We start from the raw sequence: 22,782 nt of genomic DNA, 5'->3' as shown, positions 1-22,782 counted from the left end.
TTAAAGATGTATGAGACATATAGTTAGAGGCTTTTTGGAGGAGGCTGACTGGTGTCAAAAGCCCAGGTTGTCCCCCTCCCACTTCTCCCTACCCTCCCTGTGGCAAAACATGAACTCAAAATCCAGGGATTTCAAGAGATTTAAGAGTTTAAAGGGTGTAAGAGTGACTTTAGAAGCCCAACATTTGCTCCTAGGGGGCTAATATACTATTCAAATTGAAGGTACTGGCTCTCAACAATGAGCTGATGATAATTTTTTCCACTGCTAGAAAAAAATGGGACAGTGCTGTGAGAAGTGACATTTAGGGTTACGCATTTCTACTGCAAACTAGGTAGTTGTTCTTTGACTCTAGCTTCACAGTAACAGACTCAATAGAAGTTTACTAGATTAAACTAGTAAAGATGTTTGCCATATTAGTTTGGCAGAGCAATGAATTGCCCCATATTCTGCTCCTACAGAGAAAGCGGTCGTCAAAACGTTGTCTGAATGACTTTGGCCGTTTTATGGCTGTTGCCCTATATTTGTACATTTAAATGTAAAGAATTAGTTGTCAGTGCCCATGTTTTCCCTGCAGCCCCTGTTTTATCCCAGGAATAGGGAGTCGTAGAGCAACGGAGTCACATTCCCCCTTCGCTACAAAGGGTCAAAATGGAGGAGGACCTCATTAGTTCTCACTTTGGAAGCCATGATTATGTGGTCACATTAATTTGTCATAAAACTGCATTGCTGCCAGAAAACATTCTCCTGCCCTTCCACAGCTAGGCATTTTTCACTGCTTCCCTTTTGCGTGCCGAGTAACTTGTACAGTGGTGCTGTGTATTGGGTCATCTTGCTGAAAACTACTCTGCCCACAAACAAAAATTGTTTGCTGAAATCAGTTTACTGACCAGGACTGGCACAGGATTATTTATGCTGGTGTGTGCTAGGTGGCCAAGAATGTTCTGGGAATCTTGCCTTTCAGCAGGGCTGCAAATATATCCTAGTTTAAAGCAACTGTGAAATAAATCACAGGCTAGGGTGGGTATTCGGGAGACTGAACTAGATCCCTGTGCTCGTCCCGTTGTTCACAGCAGAAGTGCCATTGGCAACACTCAGCTTCTCAGCCTCACCATGCAGAGAGAGGCAGAACGTTTCATGGATGATCTGCTCTTTCAGTGTCTTCAAATTAATTCTATAGCGTACTTACCATTTTTCCTTTTGTGGATGCAACCATTAGGGTAAAGAAATAGTTTTTCTTCATACAGCGTGCTCAGTCTCTGCCTGTGAAGATGGTGCCTGTCAGGTTTTTGTACTAATCTCACCCAGATCAATAAATAAAATCTATTGTCAGTAAGTACTTGCTTGAATAAGTAATTGTCAAAGGGAAAAGCTAACCATTCCATTAGTATGCTTTTCATTACACAAGGACATTATTTATAAGTAGTATTTAACATGGAGACATTTTAGAGATCCTAAAGTCAGACAATAAGAAGTCAGCTTTACAGCAGGAATTTGCCTTCTAGATGTAACTTACATTATGTAAAAAGAGGCTTATTTTTGCTCCTTAATTTTTTTTTTAGATTTGGTTAGAAGTTCATTAAAGTACTTCAGGAGTTAAGGTTGCCAAAGTAAAACCCTTTCTTCTTAGTCTGATTGTAAACAATCTTTCTTCTAAAGAAAGAATTTCAAATCTAGACAAGAATATCTGTTTTGGTGCAGCTTTTGGGCTCTTCTTGAATAGATATTAATAAATTTACAGCAGACACAATCAGTGTACAGTGCTGCCTTTTGGCAGAGCTCTAGAGAAAAGGAGGGCGTTGCCAGTTTTGATTACTTCCTTAGGAATTTGAAAGAAAAAGAAGAGCCAAGAAACCAGAGGACACATATTAGTTTCCCTCCTAATCAGTCGAACTGCTTTTCAAGCAAGTAATAGCAAGTAGTAGTAGAAACAAGGGGTTCTCTGACCTGGGAAGAGTTTTTACATGACTGTCTTGCTGAAGTGTTCTCAATGCGAAACAGGGTGCTACAGATTGAGAGCTGAAGGTACGGATTTCAGTATTCGCTGATCAGTATTGCTGTGCTGGAATTAGCCATGAACATGTTACATAGGTCAAAACCACACATTGTTTTCATAACAGCATAGTTATGGTGCTCATTATGTAATACTAAAAAAAAAAATGTTTACATAAACATAGACTGTGTCTAAATGTTGTTACAATTGCAACACAAACCCCCAAAATGCCTTTTAAATGGAGATTATTATTAGTGGCAGTCCAAGCCATGAAGATGAGAAGTTAGAAAGAGCAATCTACTGATCAGACAGAAATCTCAGCATTTTGAAATCTATGCCTTTTCTGAATTCCTTTAGTCTTTTAAACCAATTGCCACCTCAGAAATTTGGAATATAATTGCAGGGATGGTTCATAGCAGTGTAGAGGGCATTCTAGAATAGCAGGTTTACAGGGTGACCTGGCCATACCTCTTGGTTACACCATGGGCTCGGGGCTGGACTGCAGGAGCAAGCAATGTTTTCCTCGCCTTTATGGAAAAACTTATCTAATTTGGTTCTCTTGTCAGGCCTGCAGTAGGAGGGTGAATGGTGGTGGGTAAATGTTACTATTAATAAAGCATGAAGTTTTTGTTCTCCTGGTACTTAATTTGCAGCATTCCCAATAAGGCAAATGACAAAGTTTCACAGTGAGACTGACAAAATGCCTTATTCAGTTACTTTTCCCGAATCATCTTGGAGAAATACTCAGATGTTAAAGTAATCAATGGGTGGCACAGAAACAGGTAGAAAACCATACAAAGATGAATAAGTGTATAGCTTAGAAACATTTCTGGGTTTGATTTGAACTTTTACACAGTTATAATAAATGGAGCACAGGGGGACCTGAGCAATCCACAATGGAGAACTAGTACAAATTAATTCTTATTTCTTATGTAGTAGCTGTGGTTGAAAAGGATCTTGTGTGTTAGAAAATATCTAATCTCGATGTGAATTTCTACTGAGAGAATCCACTTTAATTCATAGTAAATTTCTACAGTGATGGTGGCTTATGTGCTGCATATTAGGTAGGAGGAAGGGGTGTTGAGGTTGGAAGAGGAGGGAGAATAGGTGGTGGTGCAACTTCTGCCTCTGCTAGTGGATGATGTGACCCGTAGGGCAAATATCTCTGTGCAGATGTTAGTGGGTCCTCAGTGACTGACTGGGTACAAGCTCTGATTTGAGCTGTGTGCTAAGCACCTTGATGCAGATGGTTGCTTTGTTGTAACTCAGTGGTGTCAGTTCCTGCTTTGCTTGTTGTGCTCCGTGGTTCTCAGCGACCAGTTGGAAATCTGTGCCGTGCATGGACCTATTGGAACGGGTCCAGCGGAGGGCCACAAAGATGATCAGAGGGCTGCAGCGCCTATGCTATGGGGACAGGCTGAGAGAGTTGAGGTTTTTCATCCTGGAGAAGAGAAGGCTCTGGGGAGACCTTATAGCAGCCTTCCAGTACCTACAGGGGACTTACAAGGAGGGTGGGGAGGGACTTTTTATCAGGAAGTGTAGGGATAGGACGAGGGGTAACGGTTTCAAACTGAAAGAGGGAAGATTTAGATTAGATATTAGGAAGAAATGCTTTACTGTGAGGGTGGTGAGACAGTGGAACAGGTTGCCCAGAGAAGTTATGGATGCCCCATCCCTGGAAGTGTTCAAGGCCAGGCTGGATGGGGCTTTGAGCAGCCTGGTCTAGTGGGAGGTGTCCCTGCCCATGGCAGGGGGTTGGAACTAGATAATCATTAAGGTCCCTTCCAACCCAAACCATTCTATGATTCTGTGATTCTATGATTTTATGATCTCTGCTTCCAGCCCGGGATGCGGGAAGGGCCCTGAGCCAGATGGGATATGCAGTGGAGGAGCATGAGGGTAGCTTTTTGGAGCCGGGTTGTGTAGTAAGAGAGTAAAGGGTAGTGAAAGCATGTCCCAAGGCCCTGGTCTGTGGCATGAAGGTAATGAGCACGTGCTTAGGTTGGGGTCCCAGGTGGAGGTGTGGGAAAGAGGGGGAAATGCTGGGTTTTGAGAGAGGAAGATGTGTGCTGCATTAGTAGTGGGAGAAATGGGCTTGTGCTCCTACTTCAAGAAGCAATAAGGAGGGTAGATAAGGGTGCAGGATGGTGTGTGGATGTTAGACTGCAATAAAGGAATGGGGGAGGTGAAGTTGGTCCATGATGCTTAGGTCCTTTTTTGACTGGGAGGTGGGCAGAAATTGTTGTAGCTATCTTCTCTGTTAATTATCTTTGCTGTTAAAAGTTAGTACTTAAATATTATAAATACTTAATACTTAAAACCTTTATATAAAGCCTATGCAAATACAATTAAAGAAAGGGAAAAATAATATAAAAATAATAGAAATATAATCTATAAGATGATACAAATATAATTAAAAATAGTAAAGAAAAAAATACTAATTTGAGGAAAATAAAATTAAAATATTAATTAAAGAAAATATAATTAAAGAAAAGTAAAAAGAAAGCACTGTAGATGCACGTTACCTGCCCACGTTCAAGTCCCAGGCACAGAGGTGGGAGTTGCTCCTGGTGTTACAAGCACTGGTGGGTGCTCCAGCAACTGTGGCAACGTGTGTAACAAACTGAAGAGCCTGACACTATTAAGGTTTTTTTCAGCGTCAGTACAAGGCTGATCAAATTAATTCTAAATTGTCTCTTTGATAAAATGCATAGTTTGAATCCCTGCATTCTGTAGTATAAGACTTCTTTTGTCATCCTTTAATCATATTCACAGATCTTCCCTGAGCTTTTTTCATGTTGTCACTATGCTTCTTGAAGGCCCTATGTAAGTACTAGGCACAGCATTTGAACAGTGATCATATCTGTGTCAAATAACAAAACAAAATCTCCCTGCTCCTCCTTGATGTTGCTGTTTACATATCAGCCATAACCAGTCTTCTGCTGAAAGCTTCTGTTCAAACAGTTATTACCTGACATGTGTCCCTAGTTTTATATCGAAGTTCAGCATCCCTGAAGTGTGTGCTCAGTAGTGTGTGTATGGCATGCTGCCTTTGTTCCTGGGTATGCATTTACGTTTTATTCTATTGAAGTGCACATCACTGATCACCTTTTTACCAAACAACGCAGACTGTTTTGTGTTAGTAGCATGTCATCTCCATTATTTGTTAATCTGCTAGCCTTTGTTTTTACCTGCAAATTTTATCAGTATACAATAAAATTTATATGTTTATATAAATTTTATATATATATATATAAAATTGAAACATATATATATAAAAGTCAAATTGCATAAGGCCAATACCAGAATCTTGTGAAGCCCACTAGAAAGCTCATATAACAAATTAACTGTCCAGTAGCCCTATTCCCTTGCTTGTGGTGAAAGCTGTTGAATGGGCAGTGTGCTCTTGAATTGTTTCATTTCACTCCTGTCATTTGAAATCAAATAGATGGTAATATATGTTTGTATTAAAACATCACACTGTAAATTCTAGGATCTGAAAACAGGCACAGTGGTTGCTTTTCCAGTTCCCCTATGAAATGCACCGTAGGGTGGAGAGGTGGACAGGAAACCTCTTTAATCCCCACAGATAAACCTAGCAAACTTGTGAACCCAAATCAAAGACACTTACTGATCATTTATATTAAAAAATACATCTCAGAACCTGTCTTTCTTTTTTTTTTTTTTATTCCATTTAAATATGCTAGAATGATTTTGTATTTAGTTTCATTAGTCAAAGAACTAGGTGATATGCTTTATATCTATGGGTAACATGTCATTATTTTCGTCTTTACCAGAAAAAACTTGTGGGCTCATCAAAAGTGTCTGAAAAGATGCATTAAATCCTTGTTGACTGGGATAAATATAATACTCTTCTCCATTTAATAATTCAGTAATCAAATCTTGTATTAATTGTTTTGCTTGGTGCTGGTTTGTAGCTGACAAGCCTCTGATTGCTCAGCTTATCCTGTTGAAATATTGGAACAACTTTATTTTACCTTTTCTTGAATGTTCCAAGAATTATAGAAAATTTACAGTAAAGGTCATATGTAGTACCAAGTTGGATAATCCCTAGGATGGTATTATAATAAGACTTTTAATATAAAAAGACTGTCTCAGCAGGGAGAAAGTTGTCCGTCTTGCAAGACAGATGTAATACAGTGGATGTGAATAATACCTTTTTGTTAAATGAGATCATTTGTTCATATTGAAAAATCTGAAGAAACCTAACAGAAATTCATAATTTAGAAATGTTATTGTGTTGGTATGGTAATTTGAACGTGTAATTTTTTTATTACACTTCATCCTTAATTCAATTTTAGGTGTTTTGTGTAAATTATCATTAATAGATGGCTCGCTCACATGCATAGATTGAGTATTTGTGTGTCTTGACTACTGCATAAAACAGATCTGTTGGGCCTCCTAAATTGTGTCTGGAGAATGTGATACCAGTAATGGGATAGCTGACTGGTGTAACTATGTCAGCAGAAGTTTCCACAGATGTTTAAGCATCTAGTGTAAATAGTATTTGCATACTTTGAGTGTTTGCCAGTAAGTGTTTGTTTCTTCCTGTGAACCGGTGTATCTGAACACAAGTACTGCTACTTGTTTGTTTCTGATACTGCTATTTTTACAAGGCAGATAAGGTGCTAATCCAATAGCATCTTTTAACTGGGGTTTGACACGAGTTTTCACTTGCAAACTGTTTCAAAAGAAAGACTATTTGTTACGGCCACTTTCCCTTTCCTACCATCTGACTACAGTTCTTTCCCTCTACACTTTCAGTTGGCAAGTAACTATACAAACAGCTGATATATCTATTATTCACCACAGAATAAAAGGAAGAAAAGAACAAAAAGTGGGAGGTGGGGAGGGAGCTTTCCCAGGCAGTTCTGCTACTGGTGAAATGGAGTCTTTCAGTCAGTTCCACAGCTGCTTTCTGTCTCCTGTAATCATTTGCTCCTCACCACCTTTAAATCTTTTTTTACCTTCAGCCGCACTGATCCAGCGGTTTTCAAGCTGTGTTCTGTCTGTGTGGGATGAAGACAACTGTTTTTACTGGTTCTTTTTCCAAAATTTGATTCTTGTTTATGCCCACAAGGCAAGGTGATCAGCCCCGTGTGTCATTATATAAAGCATCTTTATATAAGCAAAGCTGTGCTCTTGGTTATGTTACTTTCCCTACTTTGGCCAAAATATACTATGCCAGCGAATGTAACTTTAGATTTGTCTTTCCCTGTATATGGTGTTTTGCCAGTGCAAATATATTTACCAGAGAATGCTCTTCGTTTTTATTATCAGTATAATTATGTCTGTAGAAATGTCTGTAGAGGTTTAAGCATTTACTGTAAACTTAGCTTATTTGGGAAAATGAGTGTCAAAAAGGTGAATGTCAGAAAGATTATTATATGTTTACATATCCAAATCAAACACCACCATTTTTTTAACCTGAGGTTCCTAAACTCTGTCTAAAACCAAAACCTGATTTAGAAGGCATCTGATCCCTTCTGATACTTGGTTTATGGGAGTCTGTTGATATGACTAATTTTTTTTTTGCATTTGTTTTATTCTGAAAAGCTTTTTTGTTAAGCTCTGCTGATGGCAATAATGGAACAGTTAACTGGACGACTAAGCAAGCCCACAGTTATATTATCAGCAGAATAAAGGCTGTTGAGAAGAATGGTGAGTTTAGGTTGCAAATTTAAATCCCATGTTGGTTCAGTCAAATCTGCTTTTAATATTACTCTTGCTTTTTCAATCATGTCCTTGTTTTAGGAAGTAGGTGCTATTTCAAGGTAAGTAATTTGGAAAATTTTACATTTCTTCAGTCTTTTAAATACTCACAGACTTTCGTGTCTTTGTGAGTCTTCCCCAGCTTTTCCTGTTCCTGTAGCTTTGCTTGAAATAATGGCTGTGTGTATACCTAATGTTGCACATTTTCTTATCACGGCTGGTTGCTTGGAGATACCTCTGCAATTTGCTTAATACAATAACTTGTCTGTAACATTTTAAAAAAATATTTTCATATACATATGGAAAAAGACTATTTTACTGTCATTTATGCAAGTACTCATAGAGTATTTTAGCTAGCGTACACTAGCTGAGAAAAGGCTTTGCACTGATTGCCCATCCAAGCAGGCAATCTGGATTGGCCCCCAAATTAAGTTATTTCTGGGATTGTGCTTCATCTGCTAAAAATCCATGGGGAGAGAACCCATTGAAAGTCCCAGAAAAAATTTCCAGGTGGATTTTTTTCTGAAGATCATCAACGTACAGGCTTCAACCAACATGGTAAATCTTCTGAAATTTCTGGAGACAGGGTCATCTGTATCTGATAACAGGCTCTGGGCTGGAGGCTGATGCAGTCCTAGCAGGATTCCTGGCTGTGCCCATGTTCAAGACCCCCGAGAAGAATGACTGCGACAGTTTCTGTACATGTTTCAAAAAGTGATGCGTGTTTTCCAACCTCCAGTTCCCAGTTAATCTACTTCTTTCCCAACCTCCGGAACTTCTAACCTTTCTGCACAGATATATCTTGGGACCTACAGAAAGTCCTCCAAGGGATCTGGAAACAAAAAAGAAGAAAACAGTGCCGTTGAGGTGGCTGATAACTGTCTTTTTTTTCTAGTAGGTATCTGTTGTGATCCTGTGTAGTGAAGATTTTTAATTTCCCATGGTTAGTTTTACTGAAGTCTTCCACAGTCCCTGAGATTTTTATCTGCCTCAGGGAATTTGCCCAGGCAATTCACATCTGTCAGTCTGCTTTGTTAGATTAGTATCTAGAAGTTGGTAAGTATATTCAGTTTCATCCCTAGATCACCTAAGATGATGACACATTTCATCTCCAGTCTCAGGCATCTTATGAAAGTAATTTTGTGTTTTAAAAGCTTTTGAAAAAAATAGCATTTCACTGGTTTCATTATTGAAAAGCAGTGATTGCTATAGTGAGCTGAAGGCTCATCGTTTTCCTTCTTATTTTGAAGGATCTTCGTAGAGGAAAAAGAAAAGAGCTTCTCTGATAAGGAGGGCGATTACTTTCAGATTCTTAATCCCTATACTTGTGTCATTACTGTGTGTTTGTTGTTATAAAGATAAAAGGTAAGAGATAAAATAGATTTGTGGTTTTTTTACCTTCTGAGAGGCATTTTTAGACTTCCACCAAGATTACTGTTTTGTGTCTGCATGAAGTCCTTATTGCTATGCTTACTTCAGCAACAGAGAACATCTCATTACTAGGAATGGGCAGGCATTTAGTGGTAGCAATATGTCTCCTCTAACAGACAAAAAAAATATGTCATATGGGGTTTTTTTCAGTAACTGCTGATTCTATTCTCCTTCTTCCTTTCTAAAACTATTGCTTATGGAGAAAATATACATTACTTTTTCACTGTTCTTCCTGTTTGAAATGGACTCTTCATTGTAGAGTGCATCAGAAATGGAAAAATGGATTTTTTTTCTGGACAGTTCACACACATTTTCAGCCAGACACCATATTTTTGTCATCTTTTCTGCTCTGTTAATGTTGTAAATTACTTTTTCTACTTTTCTTGAAAATATGTTAAAGGAAATTAATTAGTTTCCTTGCTTTATTTACAACTCATTTACAGAAGTGAGTGCAAAAGTTTTTTGGGTCATCAATTTACAAATTTTAATTATACAAATCAAATAGCTATGTTACTGTACTTAAGTCTACATAATTAAAATTATAGTAACTGTTTTATTAACCACACGAAATTGTAATGAACTATTTAAATTTCAGGATCCATTTTAATTTTGTCTTTAAGGTTAAATTATTAGGAAGATACTCTGTTCAGTACAGTTAAAAGCGGTTTAAAAAAAAAGGGGAAAAGCAACTGCTGTGGAACTTGATCAGTAGTGTATCCAGTGCTTGAGACTATTAATTCTGCAATATCAGGTTTGAAGGGTGGGAAACGTGTAACTAAATGCAGAGGTCTGTGTCTCCTCTCAGCTGCCTCTGCACTCAGTGGAGATCCAGTCAGTGCAGTCAGGAGTCTAGGACATGATTCATCTCATTTTACAGGAGAAATCAAATTAATCAACCCCTAGAAGAGTCTGTTTCTTCTCCACTGACTATAAAAGGAGCCTGACTAACTCAGTGGTGGATGTTGTTTCTGTAGGCATCTAAAATTAGGTGAGATAGATTCCACACTGAGTACGTGGTGGGAGGGATGGAATATCTGTGATTATTGCCTAATTAGCAGTGGCTTTTTAAGCAGATCTCAAGTAAGAAAGCTGGTATAGTGATAAAGCTGAAGAAATTATACCAGGATTAGAAAAGTACATGGTCTTGATCCACATTTGAAATGTATCTTTATTATTAATCCAAGTGCTGAAATGAGCCCTTTTATCTTCTAGGAGGTGTGAGTTTGTCCTTATGGGTTTTTTGCGATGACTCTGAAGTCTCTTTCGGAGTTGCGCTTTCCTATGGCAGCACCCCCATGCTGTAAAGTTTATAATCTTTCTTCTTATAAAGTTTCGTTCAGTTTAGCAAGCAAGGCAGGTAGCTGTGTGCCTCTGTATTTGTGACTTATCTTTATTTACCACTTGTGTAATCCTCATCTCAGTGACAAAAATTATCAGCAGTGATTGATTCTTTCAGCGCATTGACTTAAATTGAATAGTAATATGGAATAGTAATATGACCTACAGTGTGTCCTGTTAGGGCACCATGATAAACACCTATTAGATATGGACGTGCTGAAACGTGTCCAGAGAAGGGCCACAAGGATGACCAGAGGGCTGGAGCACCTCTTCTATGAGGACAGACTGAGAGAGTTGGGGTTGTTCAGTCTGGAGAAAAGAAGGCTCCGAGGAGACCTTATAGTGACCTACCAGTATCTTAAGGGGGCCTACAGGAAAGCTGGTGAGGGACTTTTTAGGATGTTGGGTAATGGTAGGACTAGAGGGAACGGATTAAAACTAGAGATGTGACAATTCAGATTGGACTTTAGGAAGAAGTTCTTCACCATGAGGGTGGTGAGACACTGGAACAGGATGCCCAGAGAGGTGGTGGAAGCCCCATCCCTGGAAGTTTTTAAGATCAGCAACCTGATCTAGTGGGAGATGTCCCTGCCCATGGCAGGGGCATTGGAACTAGATGATCTTTAAGGTCCCTTCCAACCCTAACAATTCTACAATGCTATTAGATCAGTATTCTCCATTTACATCTAAATTTTTAAACTTGTTGATAAAGTGGTTTCTTACCCACTTAATGTATCATAATGATTTTTGTATACTTCTAATTCCTTACAGTGTATATAGTATTGTGTCAAATATGTTAGTCATAAATAAGATTTGCTTTTATTATCTAAATTTGTAATTACATAAAAAAATAGCATATTGCTTTTACATATGCTAGTTGTTCTGAATTAAGTTTCCTTTAGGTTTTTAATTCTGAGTCCTGTAAAATACGGCTTCATTTTTTTGTTGAAATCAGTAACACCTGACTGGGCTGTAGTTGCCCGTGTCCTTCTGTTTTGTCTTTCAATACAAGCACAACATCTTCAATAATGATCTCTCTAACTAGATTTTTAGATGTGCATTATCTGAACTTGCTGGTGTAAGAAAGTCTAGCTTTAAGAATTCATAGACATCCTCAGCTGAAGTGAATTGCTTTGTCCTTTTCTGCACAAGAACTGAAAAATCTGCCACTTCCATTCAGTGAGGAATCAGTATCGTTGATTGGTAAGGTCCCTCCATAGTTCTCATGTTCCTTATTTTTATGTAAAATATCAAGAAAACACGATTATATCATTCATTTAATGTATTTTTATTCATGTAATATTACAAATAAACCAATTGTAAAATTACAATAGCCTCCCTCGTTTGCTTTTTTTTTTTATTGCAACAAAAATAAAGAGCTCGCGCAACTTCTGAAATCCTAACGTAGCCAGTTTTTATTGCAGTGTTGGAAGGGATCCTGTTGGGCAAAGAGAGGGTTTGCTCTGTGTTCTCTTCCTAAATCAATGCAACCTTTTAAAAAACTTATTAACATTTTCTAATATTCATTGCTTTCCTTCCCCTGGATTTCCCACGTTGCTGTTGAAATGCATGCTGTATTATCTAGAGCATGTCTCATTTTTGCTTTTTTCTGTCTCTTTTCTTTCCTTCTGCTTTTCAGTGTACACGATTCTGTCTAAGGTGCACTCTGATCGGAATGTATACCCTTCTGCTGGAGTTCTTTTTGTTCATGTTTTGGAGAGAGAGTACTTTAAGGGGGAATTTCCTCCTTATCCAAAGCCTGGTATGGGATGCTACGATCTTCCATTTTATATAAAAATATAGGGGAAAAAATGTTTAAAAAAATTCACATTTGTTTAGCATACTTTACAGTTCAGGATATAACATACAAAGGACAGTTTTTTTATTTCAGTTGAAATATCTTGAAACGTTCTGGCTTGTGATCATCATTTGTGAAAAGATGCATATAATTGTGTAGTGTGAAAAATGCACTTAATAATTTGGGAAGGTGTAATAACACATTACATATCTGATATTAGGAAGTATACCTTTACTTTACTTTCACATTAAATACAAAATTGTGGAAGTTTAATGATTATGTCTGTTAAAAGTGCTGTTTATCTGATCGCTGTTTCAGATGTAGTATCTATTAGGCTATATGAAGGAGTGCTTGGAAAGCATATAGTAAACTTGAAACAAAACAGAAGATTAAATCAAATATGAGACTACATAATGATGTTTTCTTTCATTTAAAACAAATACTCCTTCTTCCTATATTTAGTAAGAGTTTAATGTTAGTAAGCAGTTTGTTTAAAAACTTTCTCTATAAAGAGAAAGCTGTGATTTCCTAAGTGTGGTGTTTTGATGTACACCTAATGCAAACCTAAAGCGTTGATCACTGGCAGGTTGGAATATGTATAAGCAATCTAGGGAGGGAAGAGAAAGAGAACATTCTGCCCCACATGCTTATCAACAATGAAAAGGAATAATAAATATATAAATATATCCTATTTATATAACTATCCTATTTTCCTATAAAAATAGGAAAAACCTATAATAAATTTACAGTGCACACATAATCAAAACCTGTTTCCATTAATAAGCTTTTGAATTTATTTGAGAGTACAGTTTTCAAAACTCATTTTAAAGAAAAAATAAGCTTCTGTTAGCATTGGTTAAATTTTGTCATGAATAAAACCAAACGTTTTAAAAATTTCCTCTCCTTTAAAAATGCATGTTTTTCCTGACATGTATACCTGAGTCTTCATTTCACGTAACAGTGACCGACAGAGTGAAGTTTGCCTCTGTCCCCGTTTTGGCACGCAGATGGAAAGAACCTGGAAATGTTAATAAAGGTGGATTTTCTTTCGAATCCTTACACTTCCAGCCTGTCTGGTCATTCACATGAATCAAAGGCAGTATGAATCTGATTTCAAATACTGATGAAACTTGTACCCACACATGATTGTGATCATATCAGAAATTTACTGTAAGGCCAGCTGTTACCACGGTCCTTTTATTTTTGTTTGCTGTGCATTGCCTACCATGATGAAGGACAGATGAGAACATATCACAGGTGACTTTGAGATATTTTTTTTTCCCTAAATCGTTTGTGATGCTGGGAATTTTATTATGAATGTAATAGATTAATGGCGTGTCCCGAGAGAATTGCGAGGAAAGTTGTGTTATACCCTGGTGCTGGTTTGGTGTGGTTTTGGTCCCTTTTACCCGCAGCCAGCTGTGTAAACGTGTACCTGAAAACTTGCTACCCTTTGGCAACAGGTCTCAATCTCTTTGTTCCTCTCTGGAGGAGTTGACAGCCGGTCTGTCTTCACTGGGCTCAGTTTCTGCCTTCTGTCTTCTCTTGTTGTTTGTCCTACAATTGCTGCTGTTGCCAGTTCAAAGCCGAGTTGGAGGAGCGCAGTGCAGAGGTGTCTGTGCAGGCTTACTGTGGATTTGCCCAAGTTCTGTGCCTCACGCCTTAATGGTGAGGATCTGGTAGTGCTTACAAAAGCTAAAATAAACATAAGTCAAACCTGGCCATTTGTAAGAGGATCAAGAAGAACCACGAGGACTGTTGTACTCGTTTAACTTTAGGGTCTTTTAGAGATTGCATCTGGACTATTGTATTTAGTAGCCATCAGTGGATCCATTTTGCAGGAATGTCTGGTCCTTTTTTTGAATTAATTTGTTTTCTTAAAAAAAACAACTTACTGCCAGGCTGTTGGTGCTGAAGACCTGTGTGTTTATCCTGATGCTAACAGAAGCTTTCAGACACTGATGATTACACAGACACTCTTTACAGTAAGCTGCCTAGGTACACTGGGTTTCCAGAGGTGTTATTAAAAACATAAATAAAAGGAGGTGTTTTTTGGGACTGAGACCTTTGGGCCTTCATCAGTAAGAAGGTTAAATGCTTCATTCAATCCTAGGTAGAACTGAGCTCTAAAAATCAGACCTACTAGTTAATGAGTGCAAGCACACAGAATTAGCCAGGACTCTAAGAAGAATAAGCACAATAACCTCTGCTGTTGGTTACACTTTTCAGATAATAATTTCTTAACACTTACAAGTGCTGAGTGGGAGTTCATATATTTCTGATATGGTGAAGGTTAGCAATGTTTTGCTGCTGTTTTTGGAAATTTTTAGAAGAGATAACTAATAAGATTTTCTAACGGAAACATCAAAATCAAAGTCTATAGTATTTTCTTGCAAATACTCTAATATGATTTTTCTTATCTAGGTGAAATAAGTAATGATCCTATCACATTTAATACCAACTTAATGGGTTACCCTGACAGACCTGGATGGCTACGCTATATACAAAGGACACCATACAGTGATGGAGTGCTATATGGCTCACCAACTGTAGAAAACGTGGGCAAACCAACCATCATTGAGGTATTTTCTTTTAAAGGTTCAAAAAGATTTATTTTGGAGTATGAGATTCAGAATTGTCAACAAGGATTGCCTCTTTTTTTGAAGAGTTAATATTTCTTTTTTTAAATTGTAAATATAAGGCAGGGACAAGGACTTGTGACATTAACGTTTTCTCTTAGGTACCATTGTATCCTCTTTTGAGAGAAAGCCAAGCTGTGTGAGATTTCATATTTTACTTTTAAGGTATAACTAGTAAATAGCAATAATCATTTAAGCTTAATATTCCTAGTTGAAATACCTTTAGATTCTTGCCCTTCATCTTTCTGAGAGGCATTTCATTTCAGTAAATTATGAATATATTAAAGTTGTATTCAAAATATAGGGGGAAAAAAGCCCTTTATAAACAACTGTACTTGAAGAATATCTGAATTCTGAACTTTGTAACATTCTATCCTGAATATGAGCCAGACTTTTTTCCCTACTGGAAAATACAGCGTTCAGTCAACAAACAGGCTTTGGGTTTTTTTTTTTTTTTTTTTAAATTAAATTCTTTTTCTTCAAATATTATCTGGTTCATTTTTCATGTTTATTGATAGATTTAATTTTAATTAGCACTTACATGTATTTAATTCTAGTCTTACAACAATGACAAAACCCACTAATTTATTTTTGACAATTAGCTATCCCAATGTTTAAAAGTGCCAATCACTGCTCGAGCAGCAATCGAAAGGGAAAACAAACTATGCTTTCTGCCGTGCTTATCATAGACAGCAGACTGAATCAGACACTGTGTGGTTCACAGTGTTAAGGAAAATCTCCTCATTAACTTGCTCCAGCCATTTTGCTGCTTCAGCAGTGTACTTAAACCCTTGACGAGTTTCTTTTTTATAAATAGTATTTGATATAGTTGTTCTTCCTCTAATGTCTCTAAATGTTAAGTTTACTGGGGATAATTTCATCCATGCATAATTCTGTGTACATAGAATCATTGGATGGTTTAGGCTGGAAGGGACCTTAAAGATCACCTAGCTCCAACCCCCTGCCATGGGCAGGGACACCTCCCACTAGACCAGGCTGCTCAAAGCCCCATCCAGCCTGGTCTTGAACACTCCCAGGGATGGGGCATCCACAGCTTCTCTGGGCAACCTGTTCCAGTGTCTTGCCACCCTCATAGGGAAAAAATTACTTCCTGATATCTAATCTAAATCTACCCTCTTCCAGTTTGATTACTCCTCATCCTATCACTATGTGCCCTTGTAAAAAGTCCCTCTCCAGCTTTCCTGTAGGCCCCCTTCAGATACTGAAAGGCCACTATAAGGTCTCCCCGGGGCCTTCTCTTCTCCAGGCTGAACAACCCCAGCTCTCTCAGCCTGTCATCACTGGAGAGGTGCTCCAGCCCTCTGATCATCTTCATGGCCCTCCTGTGGACCTGCTCCAATAGGTCCATGTCCTTCTTGTGCTGAGGACTCCAAAGCTGAACACAATACTCCAGGTGGGGTCTCACATGATTCAGTTTTGATTTCAACAGGACTAATCACATCTGTAAAATTAATCATGTGCAGAAGTACTTGCGCTTAGCTTTCTGTAGAGGAAACTGTTATTTAAAATTGCCCTTTCATTAAATGGCGTGTGCTTTTAGATTCTAGGTTCTATATCAAGACCTCCATTAGAAGCATGACCCCAAGCCTATATTTGAACTATATCTTGCCTAGCATACAAATTAATTCATTGCATTCCCTTCTCAAATGTGGCTTTTAAATTAATTCTGTAGTACGTGAGGAGGGCAGATTGCATCTGATCCACTTCGTAGTTCCATCTGAGGAGTGGTTGCACATTCCTGCCCTGAATAGAACTTTAATCAAGTCATAATTCCTGAGGTGATGTCATAGGTAGGTCAATTAATGGGGGGAGACCTCATGATTAGATGAGCCTAACATTATACATAGCAGTGCAATAGAGTGGGTAACATTCTTGAGCTTAAGCTCCTTTGAAAACTGTGCAAAGGCGATTTGTGTTTGGTTGATTATTCAGTACAAAGGCCGTCCCCGCCACTGTCACAAGGGGCATGGTCCACCCTGGCAGCTCTCACGGCTGGAGTGCAGGCTCAAAGTGGCTACTGTTGTGTTCCTGTATAGAGCTTGTACAACCAGAGACTTAGGTTTTCTAAGTATTAATGTTTAAAATGCTGTTGAAACAACCCTTTGGAAAATTAACAGAATTGAGGATTTGTAAAATCTCAGGAATTTATTTTCTATTAATTTTATGATGAAATTGTTACATTACATAAGACATAATTGTGTCAGGTAAGCTTTTGCCTCTACGCTTAAATGAACCTGCAGAAGATATTCCAGAGCCTTTTTCCTTCATTTAAATCCCTTAAAAGAAGTGCAACATCTATTACTTTTGTTTGTTTAATAATCAATGGCACAGTGCTTTGTAGCTCTGTTTGCTGGGAAGCAACATAGATCTGTCACTGTTGCCACTCGTTTGCCTCTCCGTTGTCGCTGAAATGAATGAACTAAAGTCTAAAATTAGGAAGAAAGCTATTCTTTTTCAATTTGTTTCATGAAAGATTTATCACCTTTCAGAAAAAAAAAGTAGAGAAAATAATACTTAATTATACTGATATCTAGCCTCATTCTGTATTTCTTATGAATGAGAACATAATCATAGTACAACTTTGGAGTACAGTCACCACTGAGGAGTAACTGTGAGCATTTCAGACATCCCCTACATTTAAACTACAGGATGGGTATGCTTATGTAATTTGATCATGAATCATAGAATCATCTAGGTTGGAGAAGATCTTTACTATCATCAAGTCCAACTGTTAACCTAGCACTGCCAAGTCCACCACTGAACCATGTCCCTAAGCACCACTAAGACCCTAAGTCTTTTAAATAGCCCCGGGGATGGTGATTCAGCCACTTCCCTGGGCAGCCTGTTCCAGTGCTTGACAACCCTGGCATAAGCTTCCAAAAATAAGAGTCATGAAAGTTGCATCTGCCTACTAGTTTTCAGTTCCCCTACAGTTACAGGTTCCATGATTTTTTTTTAAAAAACTACTTGTGTTGGAGCAATTCTTGTGGATCCATTCATGAGGTATGACTTCAGTGGAGCTAGAGCTAAAACTAAATCACAGTCCCAAATATTAGAATTGCTGGGATCCCAACACCCTTTCCTTTAAGTATCTCCATCTAGTTTAGTTCACTTGGAGCTATCAATGAATGTAGATCTTAAGGTATTGGTGGAGGGCAGAAGGAGAAATGGAGAAACCAGTCTTTGCTTCTGGTTGGTTTTAAATCAAAGATAGCAGAAAGGAAAGAATACACATATATGGCAGAACACTTTTATCTGGACCAAAATATATTATGTTCACATACATCCTTTGGATAATTGTATTTGGCTATCAACTGGTTGAGAAAATTCCAGTGTCCTGACTTGAAGGTAGTACTGTGTGAAATAAATTGATCTTACCTTTCAAATTTTAGGAGGCAAAGCATTTAAAAGGGTGATAAGTATTTCTAAGTTATCTATTTAATTTTCACTGATGTTTCATTTACCCGATTTTCATATGTACATTGTTCTTTTGCAGTCACATCTTTCTTTTTTTTTTAACCCTAGATCACTGCATATAACAGACGTACCTTTGAGACAGCAAGACATAATTTGATCATTAATATAATGTCAGCAGAAGGTATGTACAGAAAATAGCTTGTTGTGTTTTGAACCAAATAAGCAAAAACATCTTATGTGCTCCTATTCTTTTAAGATTAAAAAATTGATGTAAAATAGTTGGTGTTCAAGTTAAATGTGGTGACACAAATGGAAAGTAAGGGAGTTTTCTCTCTTTTGATTCAATTTGTTATTTTTATCCAAGTTATTTCTGTCAGGTAAGACTATTATTCCCCATTTATTAAAAAAAAAAAAGCATATTTGCTTTTTTATAATTAATTTCAAGGTTTTTTTCCCCTGTCTTTTCAAATGGACCTTACATGAAGGATTTTATTCTCTTTTTGCATGTTGTTTAGTTTGCTTAGTTCTGCATGTTCTTTATGCAGAGAACAACTGTATAGGCAGATCCAGAAAAAAACAAATCATGGTATATATGAACACTTCAATTAAAAAAAAATTGAGTAGTTTGTGTCCTTAAAATTAGTTCTCTTCATCATATTTATATATTTATTGTCTGGAGTACTGCAGGTTGGAATCCATTGTCACTGCAGATCAGGTTTGATCCCAAAATTTGCATAAAAGTAATTTTATCTGTTTAATGAATATTTACTGAGACTCTTTTCCTCTAGTCTACTCCGTCATCTCCCAGCTCCCTTATAAATAGCCAGTGGTTTTCAGCTTAAGTAACAGTTAATAGTACTAACTATTTAATTAAACATAATCACATTAGGATGAAAAATGAGCTAGTTCAAATACAAGATTTTTGGAAAGGTGTATCAAAGTGGTATTATGTTAATAATTACTTGAAATTCTTTGTAATGGAGCCTTTGTTTAAGGCAAAACTCTTCCTTTTTCATCACAACTAGATTTTCCTTTACCATATCAAGCGGAGTTCTTCATAAGGAATATGAATGTAGAAGAAATGTTAGCAAGTGAAGTTCTTGGTGACTTTCTCGGAGCAGTGAAAAATGTGTGGCAGCCAGAACGCTTGAATGCTATAAACATTACTTCAGCCCTCGACAGGGGAGGGAGAGTTCCACTTCCTATTAATGACATGAAAGAGGGGTAAGCACATCTGTCAGTCTGATGCTTTTGCTTTACTCTTTTTTTTTTTTTTTTTTTCTTACTTAAAAGTTTAATATTTTTTCAGGTTTTCTAGAAACTTTGCAATTGCTGTTTTATATTTTGGAAATCCAGATTGGTATTAGATCTGAAAAGTTTACTGATGGTCCGAGCCCCTGTTATACCATGGTTAGATACCATTTCAACAGGTGACAGTTCCTATATTGATTTTACAATCCAAGGAATACTAATGAATTCCATTAATTATAAACCAGTTGGTAGTAAGTATGCTTATTTTGTAATTCCAGTCTTACTTCTGAGCAGTTGTTTGGCATACTTTTAGAGTATTCGGTAGTTCCCAATTCACAAGACTCAAAATTTTGAAACAAGCTGTGACAGAGCATAGCTTACAAAGGCACTTATATTTCCAAGAGCATTTAGCATGTAACAGTGTCGTTTGTAGCTGTACTCTTACTTAGTGAAATTTAGTTCTGTGTTTCAGGAGCACTGTGGACTTTCATCTGAAAGTGATAAGCTGAGGTATCTGGGGAATTTCGGTTACTGAGTGTAAACTGCAGGAATGTACTATTTCCAGTTGTGATTTGTAACCATAAGTTCTGTTCTGAAATAGGATACTTCAATTAGAAACGAATAAGGATTCAGCCTTTTCAAAATATGGTTGTGGTAGTGCTTTTCCCTGGCAAAAATAAAGGTGCCTAGTTACTTTTGGATATTTTGTGTCAAATAATATCTAAGACAGGTCTGAGGGTTCAAAATCCAAGATGTGTGCAGAAAGGATTGTTGTTTCAGAGCCCTTCTGTGCACCTGGAGTTTCTGAGCACATCTAAAGAAGGAAAGCGACTTCTGTACTAGCCAGAGTAATAGCAGAACCCCTTAAAACAAGCAGCTACATTTCAAACATTTAGTCAGATAATGCCTTGTATACCAAACAGCAACCATGACCTAATTTTTGTTTCGGGATCCATTGATATATTATTACCTGTTGCAGCAGACTGTATATTCCATCAGTGTTCTACATATTTAAATGTGAAAATGAATAATACAGTTAGCACTGTAGCTCTTATTTTGTGTACTGTAATGCTAAATGAAGTATTAAGTTTACATTCAGCTTTCAGTATTCTGCAAATTTTGTTGGCAGTGCATAGCTACGGTATCAAGAAAAAGAATTAAAAAAAAAGTAGTTTTGGTCTTTAAAGCACAGCTGAATGCTACTGTGAACAATAATAATGCTTGGAAGAGTATGTCATTGTCCTTTGGGGGTTTGTGAGAGGTGTCCTGACAGTCCGTCACTTATCTCTTTCTGTAGTGTGTATGTTATGGTTGGGGCAGATGTTCCCTTCTCTTCGTGCTTACGAGAAGTGGAAAACCCACAAAATCAGCTGAGATGCAGTCAAGAAATGGAACCTGTAATAACCTGCGATAAAAAATTTCGTACTCAATTCCATATTGACTGGTGTAAAATCTCTCTGGTGAGTTATTTTATTTTTGCGTTAAAATGATGTTTGTAGAAGTACAATATTTTATGCCAGACATGATTTAGGTAAGAGTTTTGCCAGCCTGGCCAGACAGCTCTGCCAAATTCCTCTTTGTCATGACTGATGGACATTGTTTTCCATCTAGTAGACACTCTTAAGATTGTGAAAGGATTTTGCTTTGTGGGCTGAATTCTGTTAAGAGTTAAGCACCAGTGAAACCACCATGTTCGTTTTCAGTAGTGGTGATTTATATAAATGTCCAGAGAACTCTAGGGCTCACAGAATTAAAAGTAGGAGAGAATTATTTAGGTAGGTGTAGTTCATTAATTCAGCATGCTAATACTGCTAGTTAGACTTGCTTTCCTAAAATATGCATGTGTGTGTATATATGTTTTCCCAAATGTTGAGTCTACAGCACTGACCGGTTAAATAGTATTTCTATGCTGTTAAAAAAATCTTTCTGAAAATTGTCCAAAACATATTTCATGTTAAAAATGAAATAGAAAAAGAAAAGAAAATAGTGTTGACTAATGAAATCAAAATAAATGGGAACATTCTCAGTCAAATACAAGAAAAGTGATGACCAAACACTAGATTATTTGCCGTGGAAGGAGTATAATTCCTAAAGAGGCTTTTTAAGGTTATTTTTGTTTAGTTCTGGTAAGGAGATTCAAGAAATGGTACAGTATTGGAAGAGAACGTCACAGATAAGTTTGAACAAAGGTGGTTGAAGGTACATAAACTGAGATGATTGTTGAGCTACTTCAGACATTACCTAAGAGGAAACAAAAAGGGAGATATGAAAGGCTTTTGTACAATGTAAAAAATGTATTGAGTATGATAAAAGGTATTCATACACAAAATTGATCAGGTAACTTCTAACCCTTTCTTTCTATAAACTATAAATTAGGAAGGCTGTTAGAAAGCTGGAGAACCCTTGTTTTCAAAAGAATATCCAGTTTATTTACTGTTTATTGGCTTTCCTTTGAGAAATTGCAAAAGATACACGTGTACACAGCAATACTTACCAGCACCTGAAAAATAGTACAAGGCAGTCAGCCCTCATCAAGAACAAACTATTTCAAGTCTTCTAAAAGAAAGAGGTAAAATCGAGGTATAGCAGCAGATGTCATTTCTTTTTGGTAAGGTTTTTTGATACTGTCTCATATGGAAGCTCAGGAACATGGCCTAGATGAAGCTATGACCTGGTGAGGAGGATATGGCTGGATAGCCATAATCATAGCGGAATTATTAATAATGCCTTGCTATTCTTCATTAGTAAGCTACGTGATGGATGTGCTCAGCCTGTTGCTCTGAGATGTGCTGACTACACTTGAGATGTGCTGACTACACTTCCTTGAAGTCTTACGGAGATGAGCCAGGGGCTCCTGAGATAATAGGAGCCAACAGGGGAACACCAGTGAAATGCCTCAAAGGAATTAAGGGGTGATCTTCTAAGAAGGTGACATGGCCAGCAGCCCAGCTGAAGTGCCTCTACACCAATGCACGCAGCACGGGCAACAAATAGGAAGAGCTGGAAGCCACCGTTCCACTAGAAAGCTACAACCTAGTTGCCATTATTGAAACTTGGGACGAATCCTGTGACTGGAGTGCAGCTCTGAATGGCCAGAGGCTGTTCAGAAGGCACAGGTGAGGAAGGAGGGGTGGAGGCCCTGCCTCCGACAACAGGAAGTGGAT

The 22,782-nt window shown here is 37.6% G+C and overlaps 1 protein-coding gene across 1 annotated transcript in view; it reads left to right on the top strand.

The window, feature by feature from the left end:
* SGCE (sarcoglycan epsilon) overlaps positions 1 to 22,782 on the top strand; it is a 35,947-nt gene that overhangs the window by 2,128 nt on the left and 11,037 nt on the right. Inside the window, 6 exon segments of the mRNA XM_074574697.1 lie at positions 7,568 to 7,672; positions 12,132 to 12,254; positions 14,715 to 14,872; positions 18,476 to 18,548; positions 19,393 to 19,591; positions 20,916 to 21,078. Of these exon segments, the coding sequence (XP_074430798.1) occupies positions 7,568 to 7,672; positions 12,132 to 12,254; positions 14,715 to 14,872; positions 18,476 to 18,548; positions 19,393 to 19,591; positions 20,916 to 21,078 (821 nt within the window).

This window comes from Larus michahellis, chromosome 2, assembly GCF_964199755.1.
Source record: "Larus michahellis chromosome 2, bLarMic1.1, whole genome shotgun sequence".
NCBI classification, from domain to species: Eukaryota; Metazoa; Chordata; class Aves; order Charadriiformes; family Laridae; genus Larus; species Larus michahellis.
Note: the sequence above shows the minus strand (reverse complement) of the source record. Positions and strands in the feature narration are given on the sequence as shown.